We start from the raw sequence: 16,879 nt of genomic DNA, 5'->3' as shown, positions 1-16,879 counted from the left end.
GGGGGGGGGGGGGGGAACAGTGATTCAAATACTTGTAGTGTGAGGAATAGAAAGGGGAAATCTTGGAAAGCATTTAAAGGTTTTGTGTTGCTGTCATAAGACATCAGTCACTTCTTCCATGTGGCTGAAGAGCCTGGTCTTGAGAAGGGTATGCTTGGCACACTGTATTTAATTTTACTGACTCCTCCATTCAACTGAAAGTGTAATAATGCTTCATGTTACTTAAGCATGAAGCGAATTACTGAATTTCTCTTACAGATCATTTGCTTTGCAACCACTCCAGATGGTTATTCACCAGAGGTACCACTTGTGCATACAATCAGGATAGAGGATGATAATGATAATGCTCCATATTTTACACAGGACCTTTTTGAATTTTCTGTCCCTGAAAATTCCAAACCTGGTAAGAGTTGTTTTAAATCAGTGAACACAGTTATCACTACTCAGCTCAGTTAGGTACCAGTATGACTAGGTGTAATCCTACCTTTTAATCAATTTCAGAGGGATTTCCTAAGGAGTATTTCTTTATAGCAAAGGCTGAATTTGCAAAGAGGAGCTCAAGATTTCTTAATGATTAGAAATCTCAAATTGCCATCTCAACCATGGTGAAAAGTGTTGTTTAAAAAAGTTTTTAAAACCCAAGATGATGCAGTATTCCTAAAATGATGTAAGAACTTCAGAACATTATTCTTTTCATTTTATCCATAATCACGTGTCCATAAAATGTTTCGATTGACAGAATAGTAGTTTTTAACATATTATTTTCCTAAACAACTAAATAAGTGGTGTTCTAAGGTGTAATATGCCTTTGACTAAGGTTATAGTGTTTGTCCGAGCTGATGAACAGATGTAGGACTTTTTTGGGGGGGCGGGGTGGGGCAGGGGAGAAAGTCTTGCTTCTGCCCATACCTGTAAAAGGCAAGGATTTGCCCATTAGTAAGAGGATAAAAACAGGGAGAAGGGTGAACCCCAGAGAATAAGGAATGCAAAAGCTGTGGTTTGCCATTCCTCGCTCCATCTCCTAGGCTAGGGGGTAAAGAGTAGAGAAAGTCTAACTTACTTCACAAAAAGGAAGCTTTCTTCCCCTTCATCCCAATCCACCAGTTTCTCTGAGCTGCTCTACTTACTGGGTAGGTTACTCACCTAAAGAGAAGTTCCAAAATCTGTAGGGGCTCTAGGAATGAAGTACAGCAGTGCTCCTTGTCAAGCAGTACTGCAGTTTGGACCATGCCAGAAAGCACCGAACCTCTCCCTCTATCCCACTGGCAACTCCTCTTCAGCTGTCTTTGGGATGCTCGCTGTCAAAAACACTTATCGAAGTCTAAACTTCTAGTATTTCTTCTGAGTATTACTTAACAGCTGTAATAATTACAACTTTTTCTAAGAAGGAAAAAAAAAATAGCCAGAGGATTAAAATAGACAATTTTACACTTAACTGTATTTTTACTATTTACTGTGGTTTTAGTATTATTTTTGTTTAGAGCTGAATGACAAACTAGCTATTTTCATGTAGCTAAAATAGAATGAAGTGCCTATTCAAATAATTTTTGATTATTTACAGATTTTTTTCTGGAACTAAAATTTGCTGTATTGTGTTCGCAGGTGTAATTGTTGGAAAAATGACTGCAGAGGACAGAGATGAGCCTTATACTCTGCATACTACATTGAAATACCGCATTGTGTCACAAAATCCACCAGTAACCCCAGCATTTTCTTTACATGGTGACACGGGTGTCATTTCTGTATTATTACCGCAGCTGGACAGAGAGGTGATCTTTCCTGAAGCATCTTTAGCTGACATCTAGTGCACACACATAGCAGCTTAACTCTGAATTGATAACGTGGGAATCACCAGATAAATATTTTCTGTTGCCCTCTTTTTTTGTTTCCCTTTCTAAGAAGCTTCTGAAGCTTTCCAGAGACCTGTAATTGGTCCAAAGAGTTTCTGTACAGATCTACCGTCTTCTAGCCAATCTTGGCAGGGGACCTCCTGCTGTTCTTCTGTGCAACCTATGGATCGAAAAATTCTCTCTTTATGAATCCCATGAATCACTGTTTCCTCCTAATCAAACTCCATTTGCTTCTTGCTTCTTTCAGGGAAGATGGACCAACTTTTCTGGAAGTAGTCAAGTCTTCCTGTACTGAACAGAAATAGCTCCAATATCTGAAACCTAAACACTAATATAACATTTCCTAAAATTAAAGCACAAACCATTTATTCTTACCAGCTAGCTTTCAAGTAAAGATGATAGGAGGTTTTAGTCTTTATTTTATTTGGGGTTTTTGTTTGGATAAGATGTCATATGAGAGATTGTTTACACTAGAAAAAATGATAGGCATGTGTAATTCAAAGTATTTTTAGCATAAGACAGTAATTCTAGAAAAAAAAAACACTGCTATGGGCACATCATTTTTGAGGATAAAGATAGTCATATTCTGGCATACTTATGTTGCTTCATGGCTGAAAATGCGCATTAGCAGTGTGTTGCAAAATTGTGCACTTGCAGGTACACTGCTCAACTTTTTTAGCAAGAGAAAAATGCAGCAACTGTGAGCATCTCCATGACTACTAAGGAAACAATCACAGTGACTACTGAGGGGAGGAAAGCTTGAAAAATGAGCCCACTGTCTGTCTTTTAAAGATAAACTGATGAAGTGGAACAGAAGATTTCTTTCCTCCACCTGAAAAACTTAATGCTACTTCCAGGCATTCGGAACTGGAGTTACTGTCTTGATTTACAAACACCCTTGTTTTGTGCTCAGTTGTGTCATGTCATCCTGTCCCCCCAACTCCCTCATTCCTTCTTCCCTGGGTTGTTCAGGTATTAATAAGGCTAAAAAAAGCCTTCTGCTCTTGTGACTCAAGTCAGGGATTTAAGTGGGCTGCTTATCAGTGGTCACCTTGGAACCGATAAGGGAACTGACTCCTTGTGTGCCAGAGACACTGCAAATGGCAGGTGTTGTCTTGTCATGCATGGCCCAGACAAAGGCTGATTGCAGCACTATTTCTGGTCATCCTCACTGAAATAAGACATGCACTGAAATACTTCACCAGCTGGAAACCTAAGGGAATGCTCTGCCGCTCCAAAGGGCAGACATAGCAGATGAAAGTGCATCATTTGTATCTTCCAAAACTTCAGGTATTGGGAAATAATTCTGACACTGTGAAAAACTATATTACAGGATACAGGGTATCACATGCACATTACTAACAGATGCTGAACTTAGTGCTGCTTAACCTCTGAAAAATATTTTACTTGTCTTCCCTTTGAAACTATAAAAGCCCCAGAGCTAATTGCCTCAGTTTGTAGGGGAGCACTGAATTTAGAGTAGAGTTGGGGAACAAGAGTAAAATATTTAGCTTCTACTCTTATATGTAACTGTGTTTTAAAAAAAAAGAATATGTCCAACTTCTGTATGCTTTTATTCATCTTTTCAGCTGGTACCCAGTTACACTTTGTTAGTTGAAGTGAGAGATATGGCAGGTCAGCCTTTTGGTTTGTGCACTACAGGAACGACTGTCATTAGAATCGAAGATACAAATGACAATGCACCATCCTTTAAACAGATGCAAGTAAGTCTTCATAAATGAAATGTCTGCAAAAAGGTAAAAAACCCCAAAACTATCCCCTTTCTATTTTCCTGGTGGGCAGTAACTCAAATATGAAGTTTAGTGCCCTGAAACAGTAAATGCCAATATAGACATTTGAGAATGCCCTGTTGGTTGTTTTGCTGTTTGGTAATTAGACCTATTGTTATATTAGTTGGTTTGAGTCATTTACTTTATGTCCATTTGGAGAAAGCTGACATGACTCATTCATTCACTTCTGCTGCAATACATAGTCCTAGAAATCCCATGATTTAACTATTTACAGGTAGGGGACAGATTCACTCCTAAGCAGCATTGTGACCTCAATTACCGTTTGATGAACTTTTGGCTATTTTCATGTTGCAAATGAAAATGTTAGTGTCAGTGAAGTAGATGCAAGGATTTTCACCAAGATTTTCTATGCTTTTCCTTTTTTTTTTTTTTTTCTACAGAAGTATTATTTAAACTACTTGTTCACCAATAGCTGTTACTCAGCCTTAAGTCTTTGCTTATTGCAGCCATCGGGACAGAGCCTATGTCTCAATAACTGTGTATACAGCTCAAACACCACATGGCGTTTTGTAATGCAAAATTTATGAAAAATTATTCATTATCCATGAGGAATACCCATGCTTTATCCTTTCCATTCACTACTGTAGAATACTATCAGTAATATTAATTCAGAATTACTCTTCTTGAGCTTGTACAGAGTAACACAGCTCTTTAAAAAGATAAAAAAATATGAAAAATCTTTTCATCCTTTGCCATACAAGTAGAGACATATTTCACCCTTCATGTGGTTTGTTTATATATATATATATATATATTTAATTTACTCCAGTGCCTTTTCTAATGCTTAGCTTGATCATGTTGTATGCAAATTAATATCTGTAGCTGATGTAACTGAGGGGAATGGTGCTAATTTACCTTTCCTGGAAGAAGAATTCCAGACTTAATTATGTCAGTGGTAGTTTGAGTGTATGAAGGAGCTGAGGTTACAGTGGTGCTGGGAGCAAACATTTACTGTTTCACTTAGGGTGTAAGGGTGGAATGGAGGAATGGAGAAAATATGCTAATGCATGAAACCAAAATAAATCATGACAGTAGCTTGGTAAATTGACCCCTTCAGTTTAAGTAGTCTTCCTTACTTACAGTGTTCTTCGGTCCTGCATCATGGAACAATATTCTCTGATTTAAATTGATTTTTTTTTTTCTTTTGGATATTGCAAGTATGAAACACGAGTGGAGGAAAACAGAGTGAATGTAGAAATACTGAGAGTCTCTGTTGTTGATCTTGATGAACCTGGATCGCCTGGCTCAAGAGCAGTGTATGAAATTATAAGAGGAAATGATGATCGGTCCTTTGAAATTACAACAGACAAAAACACAAATGAAGGAATATTGTGTGTTGTTAAAGTAAGTAAAAATGGAACTGCTAGAGGAAAATTTGGGTGTCTTCAGGTGTTGCTTTTAAAACCAATAATCTAGAACTCATTTTTATTCAAAGAATATCTGTAACTCTCAGGCAAGTCATGCTTTCTTCCTGATCTGAACTCTCTTCTAGAGTAGATTGCATAATGCACTGCAAATGAGGCTCACGTGTGATATATAACCTACAAACCTCACCTTCCAGATTGCTTCGAGTTTTTTTTTTGTGTGCAGAATTCAAGGAATTCTCTTTGATTTGTCATTCCAGAAGAGCTTGGTGCTTTTGCCTGGTTTCACAGTTGGAATTGTTTAGGTTTAGGGATGTAGCTGGGGAATTCTTCATGGCTGGGTTTTTAACAGAAACGGGAGTGTACAAAGGAGGGTAAGGATGAACACCTCCTTCAGTCTTGCTCTCTCTAGGAGGCAATTAAACTTACTAATTCAGCATAAAGCTCTCCAGGTTTTATTTTGCAGGATGGTGACTTCTGGTTTGCTTTTCTGGGGCATGAGGGAGTCTGCATACACATAAGACTCTGTTGGTTTAGTTACTTGTTATACCCCATACTTTACAGATTTGAGGTAAAAGTGCCAGTGTATCTGTACTCCAGCATGTCCCTTTGCGTCTTCATGCCACTTTTTCGTAATGTTAAAACTGTAATAACAGGTTACTTCTAAGGAACAGAGAAGATTAATATTAAAATTTGAATATTTAAATCATAAGGTTCAAGATGCCAGGTAAATTTGGTGGGGATTTTTTTATCTATTATGTTTTGGTTGCAGGTAATCATTACAGCTTTTTCTAAAACTATTTTCTTGGTATTTGAATCCATTTGAAATTCCTTATATTTAGTGTAATGCTGTGGTAGACTGGAGAGTATTATGACTAGGATATAAATAGCTCTATTAAGTGCAGATCATGACCTTGGAGAAGTTGTCTGAAGAATAAATGGTAGATATTTACTGATCAACCCCACAAGTTCAGCTATATTTGCAATGGATGAAGTCTTACTAGGAAATAAATACAGGTGCTAGCAAGAAGTATGATTGACCTGTGTTGGAAGGGAAATACACATAACCTGAAATATTGGCCAACTAGATGCGAGAGGAGAAAATCCCCCACCACATTTAATGCCTATCTTAGTTCTATTAGTAATTGACTATCAGAGTATTTATCTAAAATTTTACAGTGGTGCTGCTTACGTTATTAGGGTTAGTTCCTCAGGTTCTTTTCCTTTGGCTAACTTAGAACTTAACTTTCTATTTTTAAATTGTGTCCTTTTACTGTGTCTCAAGCTGGGTGTTCCAGAAGGATAGCTGTCATCTTTTATAAATAGATGTGGTACAGTTTTGTCTATTTAATAATTGGGCAGTGAAAACAATATCAAGTTTTGTGTTGGTTTGAAGGAAAAAAAAACAATCTTTGTCCATCTTTGGTTAACAAAGTCCATCTTTGTTACAGGGACTGGACTATGAAAGTGCCAAGCAAAGGGTCCTTGTGATTGCAGTCAACAACGAGGCACCCTACATGCTGGCACCACATTCGCAACAACTTTCCCAGAGCACCAGCTCTGTTACAGTGCATGTCCTGGATGTGGACGAGGGACCAGTGTTTAAACCCTGCCAGTTACGCCTAGATGTTAAAGAGTGTGAGGAGATTGGCACGAGTATTGGGAGATACGTAGCAGAAGATCCAGAAACTGGAAATAGTGAAGGCATAAGGTATGAAACAGTGTTACCTACTAGTTTATTTGGAGCGCAGCATGGGTGGGACAGGGGAAAGGTGAAATAGTTGTGGATGCTGTGTGTATGTGTGTGTGTGTGTGTGTGTGTGTGTGTGTGCGCGCACATAAGTGTATATGAATACATGTATCTGTATAGGTATGCATATGTATGTACATATACGTGTGTGTGTATACTTGAGATCTTTAACTAAACAAACAAATTATTCTTAACAGCTACCGGATACCACCTGGACAATGTAATTGGATCAGCATAGATGAAAATTCAGGTGAAATCAGAACCGTTAAAGTCTTGGACCGAGATGTACCAGAAATGAGACAAGGTCAATGTGATATCTCAGTCCTCGCAATAGACAGAAGTGAGTACTAAATGTTGTGAGTATTCTTAGTGGTTTATAACAGATGTTTACGTGCAAATTTAGTGGGGGGAAAGCTACACTGGTTCAGACCAGAGGCTCACCTAGTCCATTGTCTTGTCTTTGGGATAGCTCTATCAAATGCTGAGAGAATACTATATAGCAGGAAAAGCATTTAAGAAAGAGATGCAAGTTCTCAATGTTTTCAGAATTTATCTACTCCCATTTAAGATCCTCTGTTAAGTTTAAATTGGAAGATTCTACTGTGTACTGCATTCCTTTTATTTCCTGACTTTTTAAAGTGATAGCACATGGCAGCAGTGATGTTTACAACAGGGAAATCCGAGAAAGAAAACTTTTTGTAGAAAACCTTGTTGATCTTGAAACTCTTAAACTGTTTTCTCCTCTGTTTGACTTCTTGGCATCTTGCTTTTAGACATTCTTAATTTAAAAGGAGTTCTAAGAATAACGGTATTCATTGTTGTTTGCTTTTGCACTCGCTCATTCTCAGTCGTCTGGGTTCACACCCTGTATTGCTCAGGTGATGAGCACTTACAAATTGTTCTTGGAAAGGTTGTACACACAGATTCTCATTCTAAACCAAGTTTTGGTTCTGATTTAAACTGAATAATAATCTATTCTTTTTGATTAATTTGGGTATATGCATTTATTGTAGGAAAAGACACAGTTTTGCCTCAACATCATCTAACCAACAAAATTAAATACACCTTTCACTTCCCAATTGCTAAATGTTAGCAAATGGATTATCAAAGAAAAATGTCAGGCTTATAGGTCACACTTTTCATTATAAATTACATATCTTACATTAGAAAGGAAAAATGGACTGCCTTTATAAATCCAATGGCAGGATTTAGTCTGAGCCTTATGTACTTAAACATCAGTGTGAGTAAAGAGCAGACCTTTGCAAATTGCTTTACAGCTAAAAATTCTAACTCTGTCCAAAGCTTGCATATTAAAATTAAATGTAAATTATATTTAAATTGTTTAGAACTTCTGTTGCATATAAATTAGATATGATATATGCATCTGCAATTAGGTGTCTCTAGAGAAAGTTTTAAAAAGTAAACTTGGTGTAATTTCACTAGAATGTGTATACAAACATTGACTATTCCTACGTTGGAAAAAAATGTAATTAGGGGGGAGAGCTCATTCACTTCTTGCATGTAGACTTTGATGTAGTATGTGTCACTGCTGAATCCTGCTACCGCATGATGACTCAGAGGGAAGAGGGCAGAAGAGCCCACTGTTTCTGAAAATGTTTGTGTTCCCAGGGAAGTGAGGGAAGGGAAAGTGTAATTTATTTTCTCCTTCCAAAAGTAAAAAGGCTGGAGACCTGTATTTTCTGCTTTTGATTCTCACTTTGACTTACCGTCCTTTACCGCTGATTTATGGGCTCTTTCTCCAGTCATCCTCCTTTTAGAACAGTGTCTGTTGCCACACAGATACACAGGCTCAACAGTACATTGTCTGCATGTGCAGAATATGGTGCTTTGGGAACTGTTGATCTACTCTGCAACCAGCTGAGCAAAGAGAAGCAGCCAAGAGAAAGCTGTGAGAAGTCCCTCTCTCTTTTTGGCTAAATCAGCAGCTGCTTTCCACCTTACTTCTAAACTTGGATATTACAGTTGATGATAGATATTTCATTGTGAAAGTTTGGAGGAGAGATAAATATATGAATGTTAGAAGTAAGTGCTAAAAGTAGTTATGTTTTATCTCATAGATGGCAAAACAGGCACTGGAACAATCCAAGTTTTCATCCAGCCTGGGAATAAGAATTACCCACGAATCGCTAAAACTGAGTATATAATGTGCAGAGACAGAAAACCGATCTGCCTTACTGCACAGGATGGTGATGAGTCTCCTTACAGCACACCCTTCGTATATCACATAACTGACCGTAACTTGGCTTCCATGTGGAAGATAACTCGACACAACGGTATGTAAAGACTTCTTCCTCCTCCTCACTTAGCTGTAGGTTGCCGGAGGAGGCTTTGCTACATCTCCCTTGGCTGGACTGTAAGAATAGATTGAATTAATGTGTGTTTGGAATTAGCGTAGTCAGTGGGGCTAACAAGGTAGCCCTGATGATCTCTAGCAGTTCCTCAGTTTCATTTGCCTTACAGGAGATCAAGAATATGCCAGAAATAAAAGGGAAATAGCTAAAGTATTCTTTATCATAATTGTCCTGAGTTTGAAACAGTTTTCAGAAGTTAAGAAGGTGACACTGTTGGCATCACAAAGGGAAGGAGGAGGATATTATATTCTGCCTCTTAAAGCATAAACAAGAATCTGTCCCAGCATCCTTGGGTCAGCAGTCAGCTGTTGTCTGTAATTATGATGCAAAAAGATCAGGTGGGAGAACAAAAACTTATGTGATGCCTTGCATCAACACCTCTGGAAAAGGAAGTATGCATTCATAACTCATAAGGAATTTAAGAATGAAATGGCTAATACCCCAAATTAAAATACAACTTTTCTTAGGCTGCTATTATGGTGGAGAACTAGAAAACTGAAACTTGACCTGAAATTGATTAGAAGCTGACTAAAAAAATTCTGACAGTTGTTTTTCTTAGTACTGCTGTCAGCCAGCATGTTTTTGGTAAAGCTGATCAGGGAGAAAGGAAACATTACTATCTCCCTTAATAAATTTACGTTAATTTTTATAATTTTGATAGAAGTAGATGAACAATTTATTATGAAAGGAATCACTGTTTCCAGAAATTTGCTGAATCAAAAATTTATAGCTGATGATGGCTTCCTGATGGGTGCCCTAGGATAAGAGCAGCACATGCATTTGCTACTATGTTGTCATGAATTATCCTGAAAAGGGTCTGATTCTGAAGTGTTCTGTGAAACATTTGGTAACGAAAGGCAAAAGCCAGTAAAATCTGAGAGCAGAAACATCTAAGAGTTTCGAAGTTTCTATTAGGCAAATTGAAAAAACATTTTAGGTGGTACATGTAGTTTTATATACCTCATCAGAAAGTAACCATTATGTACAATATAGACACTTTTGTACATACTTTTTACAAATGGTTTCTTTCGCCCTTTAAAACATGTGGTCACTAATCATTGCCACTAAGCAGGTCAGCAGACTAAACAGATTTTACTTCCCACTGGATATAGCCTTTTCCACTGAATGTAGCAATAGAACTAAATTAAGGAAGAGGTATAAATTAAGTTTATGTTTAATTATTCCAGTCACACTACCAGAAGTCCTTCTAACAGATTTCAGTTCAGTTGATAGTCTTTACTATAAGCCCGAGTAGTGTCATTTACTATGATGAGCTGAATCAACTTCACAGTTTCAAATTGTATGTTGTCAGAAGGCTGTATAGGGTTTGCTTCTTCAATTTTAACATTTAAAAGGTGCTGAAAGTATAAATCCTTCCAAGATGTAGTTTTGTGTCAACAATTTAAGCTAGTTTAAACTAGCTAATGTGGATCTGGTAGCAATATAGGTGTAAGGGAAGGGAAGATTGTCATTATAGTCTCATTTGTGACAACAAAGTTTCAGGTATTGTTAACACTAGATCTGGTTTTGTCTTTTTTTTTTACAGATAATTCTGTGTATCTTTCACCAAAGGATGATATTCCATTTGGAATATACAATATTCCTGTAAGTGTCACTGACAACGGAGGAAAGGTGGGAGAGAACCACATAACAGTTAACCTCTGTGATTGTGTTACTCCAACTGAATGCAATGGCAGGACCCGTTTACTTTCTGGCGGAAATGTTACTCTTGGTGTGTGGGCCATCCTTGCAATGATCTTAGGATCACTATTATTGCTGCGTAAGTACACTTGTGTTTTTTCTTTAACGTGAAGTGCAAGGCAATTAATTTTAAAATTACCTGTGAGAGCCTGATTCAAACTTGATATAAACATTTCTTTTTTTATTTAGTTAGTTGTATACCCCTCATTGCTGATTTATTGTACCTGCTCTGTTTGTATCGGTATCACAGACTTCTTGCTCTCATCGTCTAGTTACTGTGTGTGCAGTTTTGTTTATTCTTTTAAGTACATTTTATGTAAGATGTGTGTGTGTTCATGTTAGCAAGGCCAAAACACCTGCAGTCAGCACTTGGACCAAAAGAGGGTGGGATTTGTAGTGCTTACCAGATCTTGTCCTGAGGCGCGTACAGCAAAGTTTGTGAGTTTAGTGCTGGGTTTGGGATGCACTTCTCTGTGTGTAGAAAATGAATTTCCTAGAGCTTTTTGTGACCTTTGTTGTATCATGGATTAAAACACGGAGTATCTGAAACACTGGATTTTACAAGAGCCAGCATAACATTGAAGGACAGGTTGGGTACTTCCACGACAGACCAAACCCTTGAATACACGTGGTGTTACTGGGAGTTGCCCAAAGACTAACAGATTCTTAGCAGGTTAATATTGCTGTTAACCAGTGAGGCGGTGACAGTGATATGTAATAGCAAAGCCAGCTAATTTTTTTTACCAGAATCAGACATAGTCTGACTAATAACATCTTTAAAAAACAGCAGTGGACATGCTACATTAACAAGTGCTTCAGAGTTTTGTTGGTTTTTTTTTTTTCCATTTCTTGTCCATTTTTTATGGTAATGATCATCCTGTCTTGTCCCTGTTTAATCTCAGCCAGCTGTTCTAACTAAGGTAGATAGAACACTGGGACCTACACATGTTTTGAAGATTAGATAGATCCGTGTTTTATCTAAACAGGGCAGGTGCCTGAATTTGTCATATAGCCCAGAGGTGGAACTTACAGATGTGGGGATGCTCAGTAGGGGGACTGTGTGAAATGTCTGATAGGTTTTTGTCACTATCCCTTGACTGCATCCCTTCCAGAGAGACCCATTATTTTATTGTGGCTAGGTTTTACCCTGTGTATCCTCTGCCGAGTGCTGTCATGGATGTCTTGTTTCCATCTGTCAGCATCAGGAGGCAACCTGCCAGAACCACTGATGCAGACCTTGCTGACAACTGATAGCTGGCAGAAGCTAAATGAACTTGAAAGTGACTCTTGGCCACAGAGGTTTATGTGTTCAGAGATCAGATTGCTCAGTGGGCAGTTAGGCAGAACTGTTCTGTTTCTTGTGGGCTTCTTTATTTTTGAGCTATCAACTTGAAAAGAGAAGGAAAAGTAGTTCTCTGAATGAAACGTTTAGTACTTTGTTTAGGAAAGGTGTTAGCTGCTCATGATTCTTTTATATAAAGTAATTTCTGGCTGAGTCTCTGTGACAGCACAGAGTCAGATTATAGGAGGAGACAACACAAAGTAGTAGTATAGGAGGAATAAGCTGAATATAAGGAATTAAGTAAGGTTGTTCTGTTAATATAATGCTTGAAGTCCTCCAGGGTTCTGCTCAGCTTTTTTTGTGAAACAGAAGCTTCTGGTATTGGGACTTTTAGCTTGCCTGTTAGTTCCTTATGATATAATTTGACATCTGCATATTTATACATGAAAAAGTCTTTTGAACAACCTTGTTGCAGGCATATAACATGATTTTTTTTCACCTGGATTTAGTAATTTATTTTTATTACTGTGAAATCTACAGTCACAGTGTTTTCATAAAGTTTGCTTGCATTTCTTTTTGGGGAAACCAAGATGTGTTTTAGAAGAATGAAATAACTTGACAGTATAGTGAAAACTCCATGTACTGTTTGAAAAAAATGTATCTATGTACAGTTTGGAGTATGGGCATTTTGGAAAAATTCTTTTATTTAAACCATACTTGATGCTTAGGCATTTAAAATGGGTAATACAACAAAATTCATTACAGAACAGAAGTAGATACCATTATGAGGTAAAGTTCATAGTATCTTTCTCATTTATTTCCTTTCCTTAGTAATTCTGATCACAATTTGTGGCTGCTGTGGCTCTGGGGTAATGCACAGGCATGTGACTGATGATTGTGCCAATCACAATTTAATAATTTCAAATACAGAAGCTCCAGGAGAAGAAGTGATGGTAAGTTATCTATTTACTTCAATGTAGAAACATATAATTAAGATATGCATGGCACTGAGAACAGGACCACCTGCAAGTGATTTGGTAAAGGAAATAAGTAATAAATGCAGAGATGATTAGATATGCTTTGCTATTTAACAAGAATTTGAAAATTCTTACTTTAGGCAGAGTTGGTAGTACCATATATGTTTAAACATACCCTGTAGTTGTTAGTCTGGATGCTTATAATTCTTTCAGAATTTAATAGTTTGACTGGAACTTTCAGGTGAACATTTTAATGACTTCAGTCATTTTCAATGATGAGATTAGATTGAAATTTACTATTTTGTCTATGTTGAATGTGTGTTTATGGGAAAACATTATTGCTCTTCTTTGGAGAAGGACTTTTAGATTTAGAAGATTTTAATGGTAAATTACAGGTGCAATTTCTGCCCTTCCCCTGAAAAATGACCCCAAATACAGTTGATTTTTGAGCCAATGGAGATGATTGAACAGTCCATGTTCATGACACATATTCTTGCTTTTTTTTAAGATTCAGTCTACCATGAACGTAGTCCAGCCCAGGACTGCGCATACACAAGGATTTAGTTCTTCAGACTCTTCCCCTTCTCCTCTGTCCCCCACCACCTGGCTTTGCCCTCCCTGAGAAAAGATTAGTTTAAAAACCATTGAGTTTACTTCACACTGAAAACTAGGAAACCCTAATGGTGACAAGTGTCAAATTTCTCACTGGCTATGAAACATTTACTTTGTAACCCCATACTAGTTTTTCCATATTTCACCCAGTATACAGACAATGTGTTATGAAACAGAATGAAATTTATGCATATGACTGTGTGTCTAGCTTAATGGGTTACAGGTTGTTGACTTTGAAAACCAAACATTATTTTTACATGATAATTTAAGAAACTAGCATATAGATTACAGTACAGCTTTAACTGGAGTAAAGATTCAGGTTTTGGATCTCGTATCACATTTAAATGTCGGTTAATTTTTTCCCCCTTGTCATATTATCCTTTCCAAAGACCACTTATTGATCTTTATGCAATAAGTACTAAGGATAGCTTTTTGTTCAAAATATCACAGTGCAAAGCTGGAGACTTACCAGTTTTCAGTACTGACAGTTCCTGATTGCTGTTTCATCCTTTGAATTTAAAAAAAGTAAAAAAAAAAGAAAAAAGTAAAGGTATCCACACTACTGCATCTTTTTTTTAGGATCACAATATAATTCCTCTACAAAATACAAGTGATCAAGGAGGATATGGAATAAAAACAGGAGATCAACAAACATTTGAAATGGTAAAAGGAAGAGGACATACCTTGGAATCAGTGAAGGGAGGTGGACATCAGACTCTGGGATCAGTTAAAGAAGGAGGAGGACAGCCTATGATGGATACGTGTAGATACTCCTACTCAGAATGGCATAATTTCACACATCCTCGTTTAGGTGAAGTAAGTATTCTGAAACTGGATTTTGGGGGTTTTTTGAGCATAGGTTATGGTAAATATATACCGACTTTTCAAGGAGAACATGTATTTGTGCTAGAAAGGTGGCTGTCTGGTTTTGGTTTTGGCTTGGTTTTCCTCTCCATTGCTTCCCTGAATATCCTTTGGAATATTGCCCTTTGAAAAACTCATCCTTTACCTATTTTAGACATAAATATAAATAACTCTTTCTTTTCTTGGCTTAAAGTTTAGGCAGTATGCTATTTTTCATTTATAATATTTACTCACTCAGAATAATTACTCAAGCTTTTGTGAATTTTTCTGGGACTCTCTGCTTTTATTCTAACAGCTTGCGTTGTACTAATTTAAACACAATACTTACCTTAGCAATGGTACAGGAATGAATGTACAGCATTAGAAATGTAGTTACTTCATGCTTTGGAGATCAAAAACTCTCACTACTTGCCTAACTAGTTATGTGTAAATCAGTCTTCTAATTTCAAGTGGATTTTAGTTGCCTGACAGGTTATTTAAACAGGTTCTTCCTCTTTTGTTGTTACATATATGATTAGTAGAAATTATTTCTCTAATAAATACTTATATTTTGTAGTCTTAATGATATAGACCAATCATGTGCATTTTTTGTATGTAGGAATCCATTAGAGGACACACTCTGATTAAAAATTAATCAATGAAAGGTAAATCAAAAGAAATTATTTTTATGTAATATGTTTAGGATAACAATTTAAGAAAATAATAAGGTGTGTTCTCTTCCTATGCAGAAGGTGCATCTATGCAGACAGGATGAAGAACAGAAGCATTCTGAAGATTATCTCCTTTCATATAACTATGAAGGAAAAGGATCCTTGGCTGGCTCTGTAGGCTGCTGCAGTGATCAGCATGAAGAAGAAGCACTTGACTTCTTAGATCAGCTGGAACCCAAGTTTAGGACATTAGCAGAAACTTGCGTAAAAAGATAAATGTGCCTTTCACGGTGTTGAAAAAAACCTGTAAATAAGTGGCTGCCATACTTCTGCAATATTAGGTATTTTGGAATTGAGGGGGGGAGAGGTTTATCAAAGTTAATATAGACAGGTGAGAGTGTAAGTAACTCTTACTTTAAAATTACAACTTTTTTTAAATCTCTGCTAGACACATTCCATCAAAAATAAGGAATTCAAAATATTTTTTCTTTAGACTATGTTAATATAGTAATACTAGTTTCTACTTAGATTACATTTCCTATTCTTTGTGATTACTTAACAATGCAAAACCTGGTGTTGTCCTTTTAATTATTCAGCTTCAAAATGTTACTGTATTTGGCTTTGGAGAAGGAAAGCTTTTTAATTCACTGTTTCTTTGTTTTCTTTGAATTCTGTAGAAATAAACCAAAAAACATTACTGGTGAATATCAAATGCCGTGTTAATTTTTAACTTATGAACTGAGATACAAAATACCTTTTTGTCACATAAAAATACTGATGAATACATTAGAAAACTTTATATTTTGATTGAAAATTGAATATATATATATTGTATATATGTAAAATATTAAAAAATATATTTTTCTCCTAATGGGTTACCACCCATCAAACTTGCTATCCTAAGGGATTTATGGCATCACCACATAGGGTATCAGCATTGTATGCGGGTATGTATTTTTCTTTTAAGGAAATAACAGATTAAAAAAATAAAAAATCAGGAAATAGGGGTAACTATCGTACTTCAAATGAATGCAAGAGAAAACTCATGTTTACTTGATATGTTTGTACCTCGGTTTCTTGTGAGTTTTGACATAGTATCATTGCAGAAATGATGAACATTGGCAAGAGTTTTGTCTAGTGTAGCTGCCAATACGTTTTTTATTTGCCTTGTTATGGACTTCATTAAAGTGTTTCTTTCTGTAAGTATAACTTAACAGAAGATACAGCTCAAATGGATTGAGCATACACTACATTAATAATGTGTGTTAAAAATAAATTTATTTGAGGTGCAAAATTACACTCGGATAAATTGTTTTGGGTGTATTATGTGGTGATTGTAGAGGTAAACATTTACACAGATCTCTGTCAGAAATCACCTGAATCCTGTTTATTATTTTACTAGATTAATTATACATATACATTATATATATATATATATATACACACACAAGTCTGAAATACCTTTGGCAGATGACAGTAGTGAGACCTAAATGCTGCCATAAGCTATTTCTGGAATTCAGCCTCTGCTTCCCAGGTTTTATATGTTCTTAATATTTGCACTCCTGGTTAAGTAATCTGTCCTCTGCACTCTGGAAATTCTCTTGCGCTGTGAAAGAACATCTTCCTGCCTATGAGAAAGATAAGCT

The 16,879-nt window shown here is 36.6% G+C and overlaps 1 protein-coding gene across 1 annotated transcript; it reads left to right on the top strand.

Moving 5' to 3' along the window:
- The first annotated feature begins 228 nt into the window (after positions 1–228).
- Positions 229–15,916, top strand: LOC113476123 (desmocollin-1-like). The gene is made up of 11 exons (XM_026841453.1): positions 229–403; positions 1,603–1,769; positions 3,440–3,574; positions 4,820–5,005; positions 6,477–6,736; positions 6,973–7,115; positions 8,854–9,069; positions 10,694–10,927; positions 12,962–13,083; positions 14,299–14,535; positions 15,312–15,916. The coding sequence occupies exons 1-11, from the start codon at positions 229–231 to the stop codon at positions 15,507–15,509; spliced, it is 2,073 nt and encodes a 690-aa protein (XP_026697254.1). The 3' UTR covers positions 15,510–15,916.
- The last annotated feature ends 963 nt before the right edge of the window (positions 15,917–16,879 follow it).

The sequence above is a fragment of the Athene cunicularia genome, assembly GCF_003259725.1.
Source record: "Athene cunicularia isolate RWA chromosome 2 unlocalized genomic scaffold, athCun1 chr2_part1, whole genome shotgun sequence".
Classification (NCBI taxonomy): Eukaryota; Metazoa; Chordata; class Aves; order Strigiformes; family Strigidae; genus Athene; species Athene cunicularia.
The sequence above is the reverse complement of the archived record's forward strand: the minus strand, read 5'-3'. Positions and strand labels throughout refer to the sequence as shown.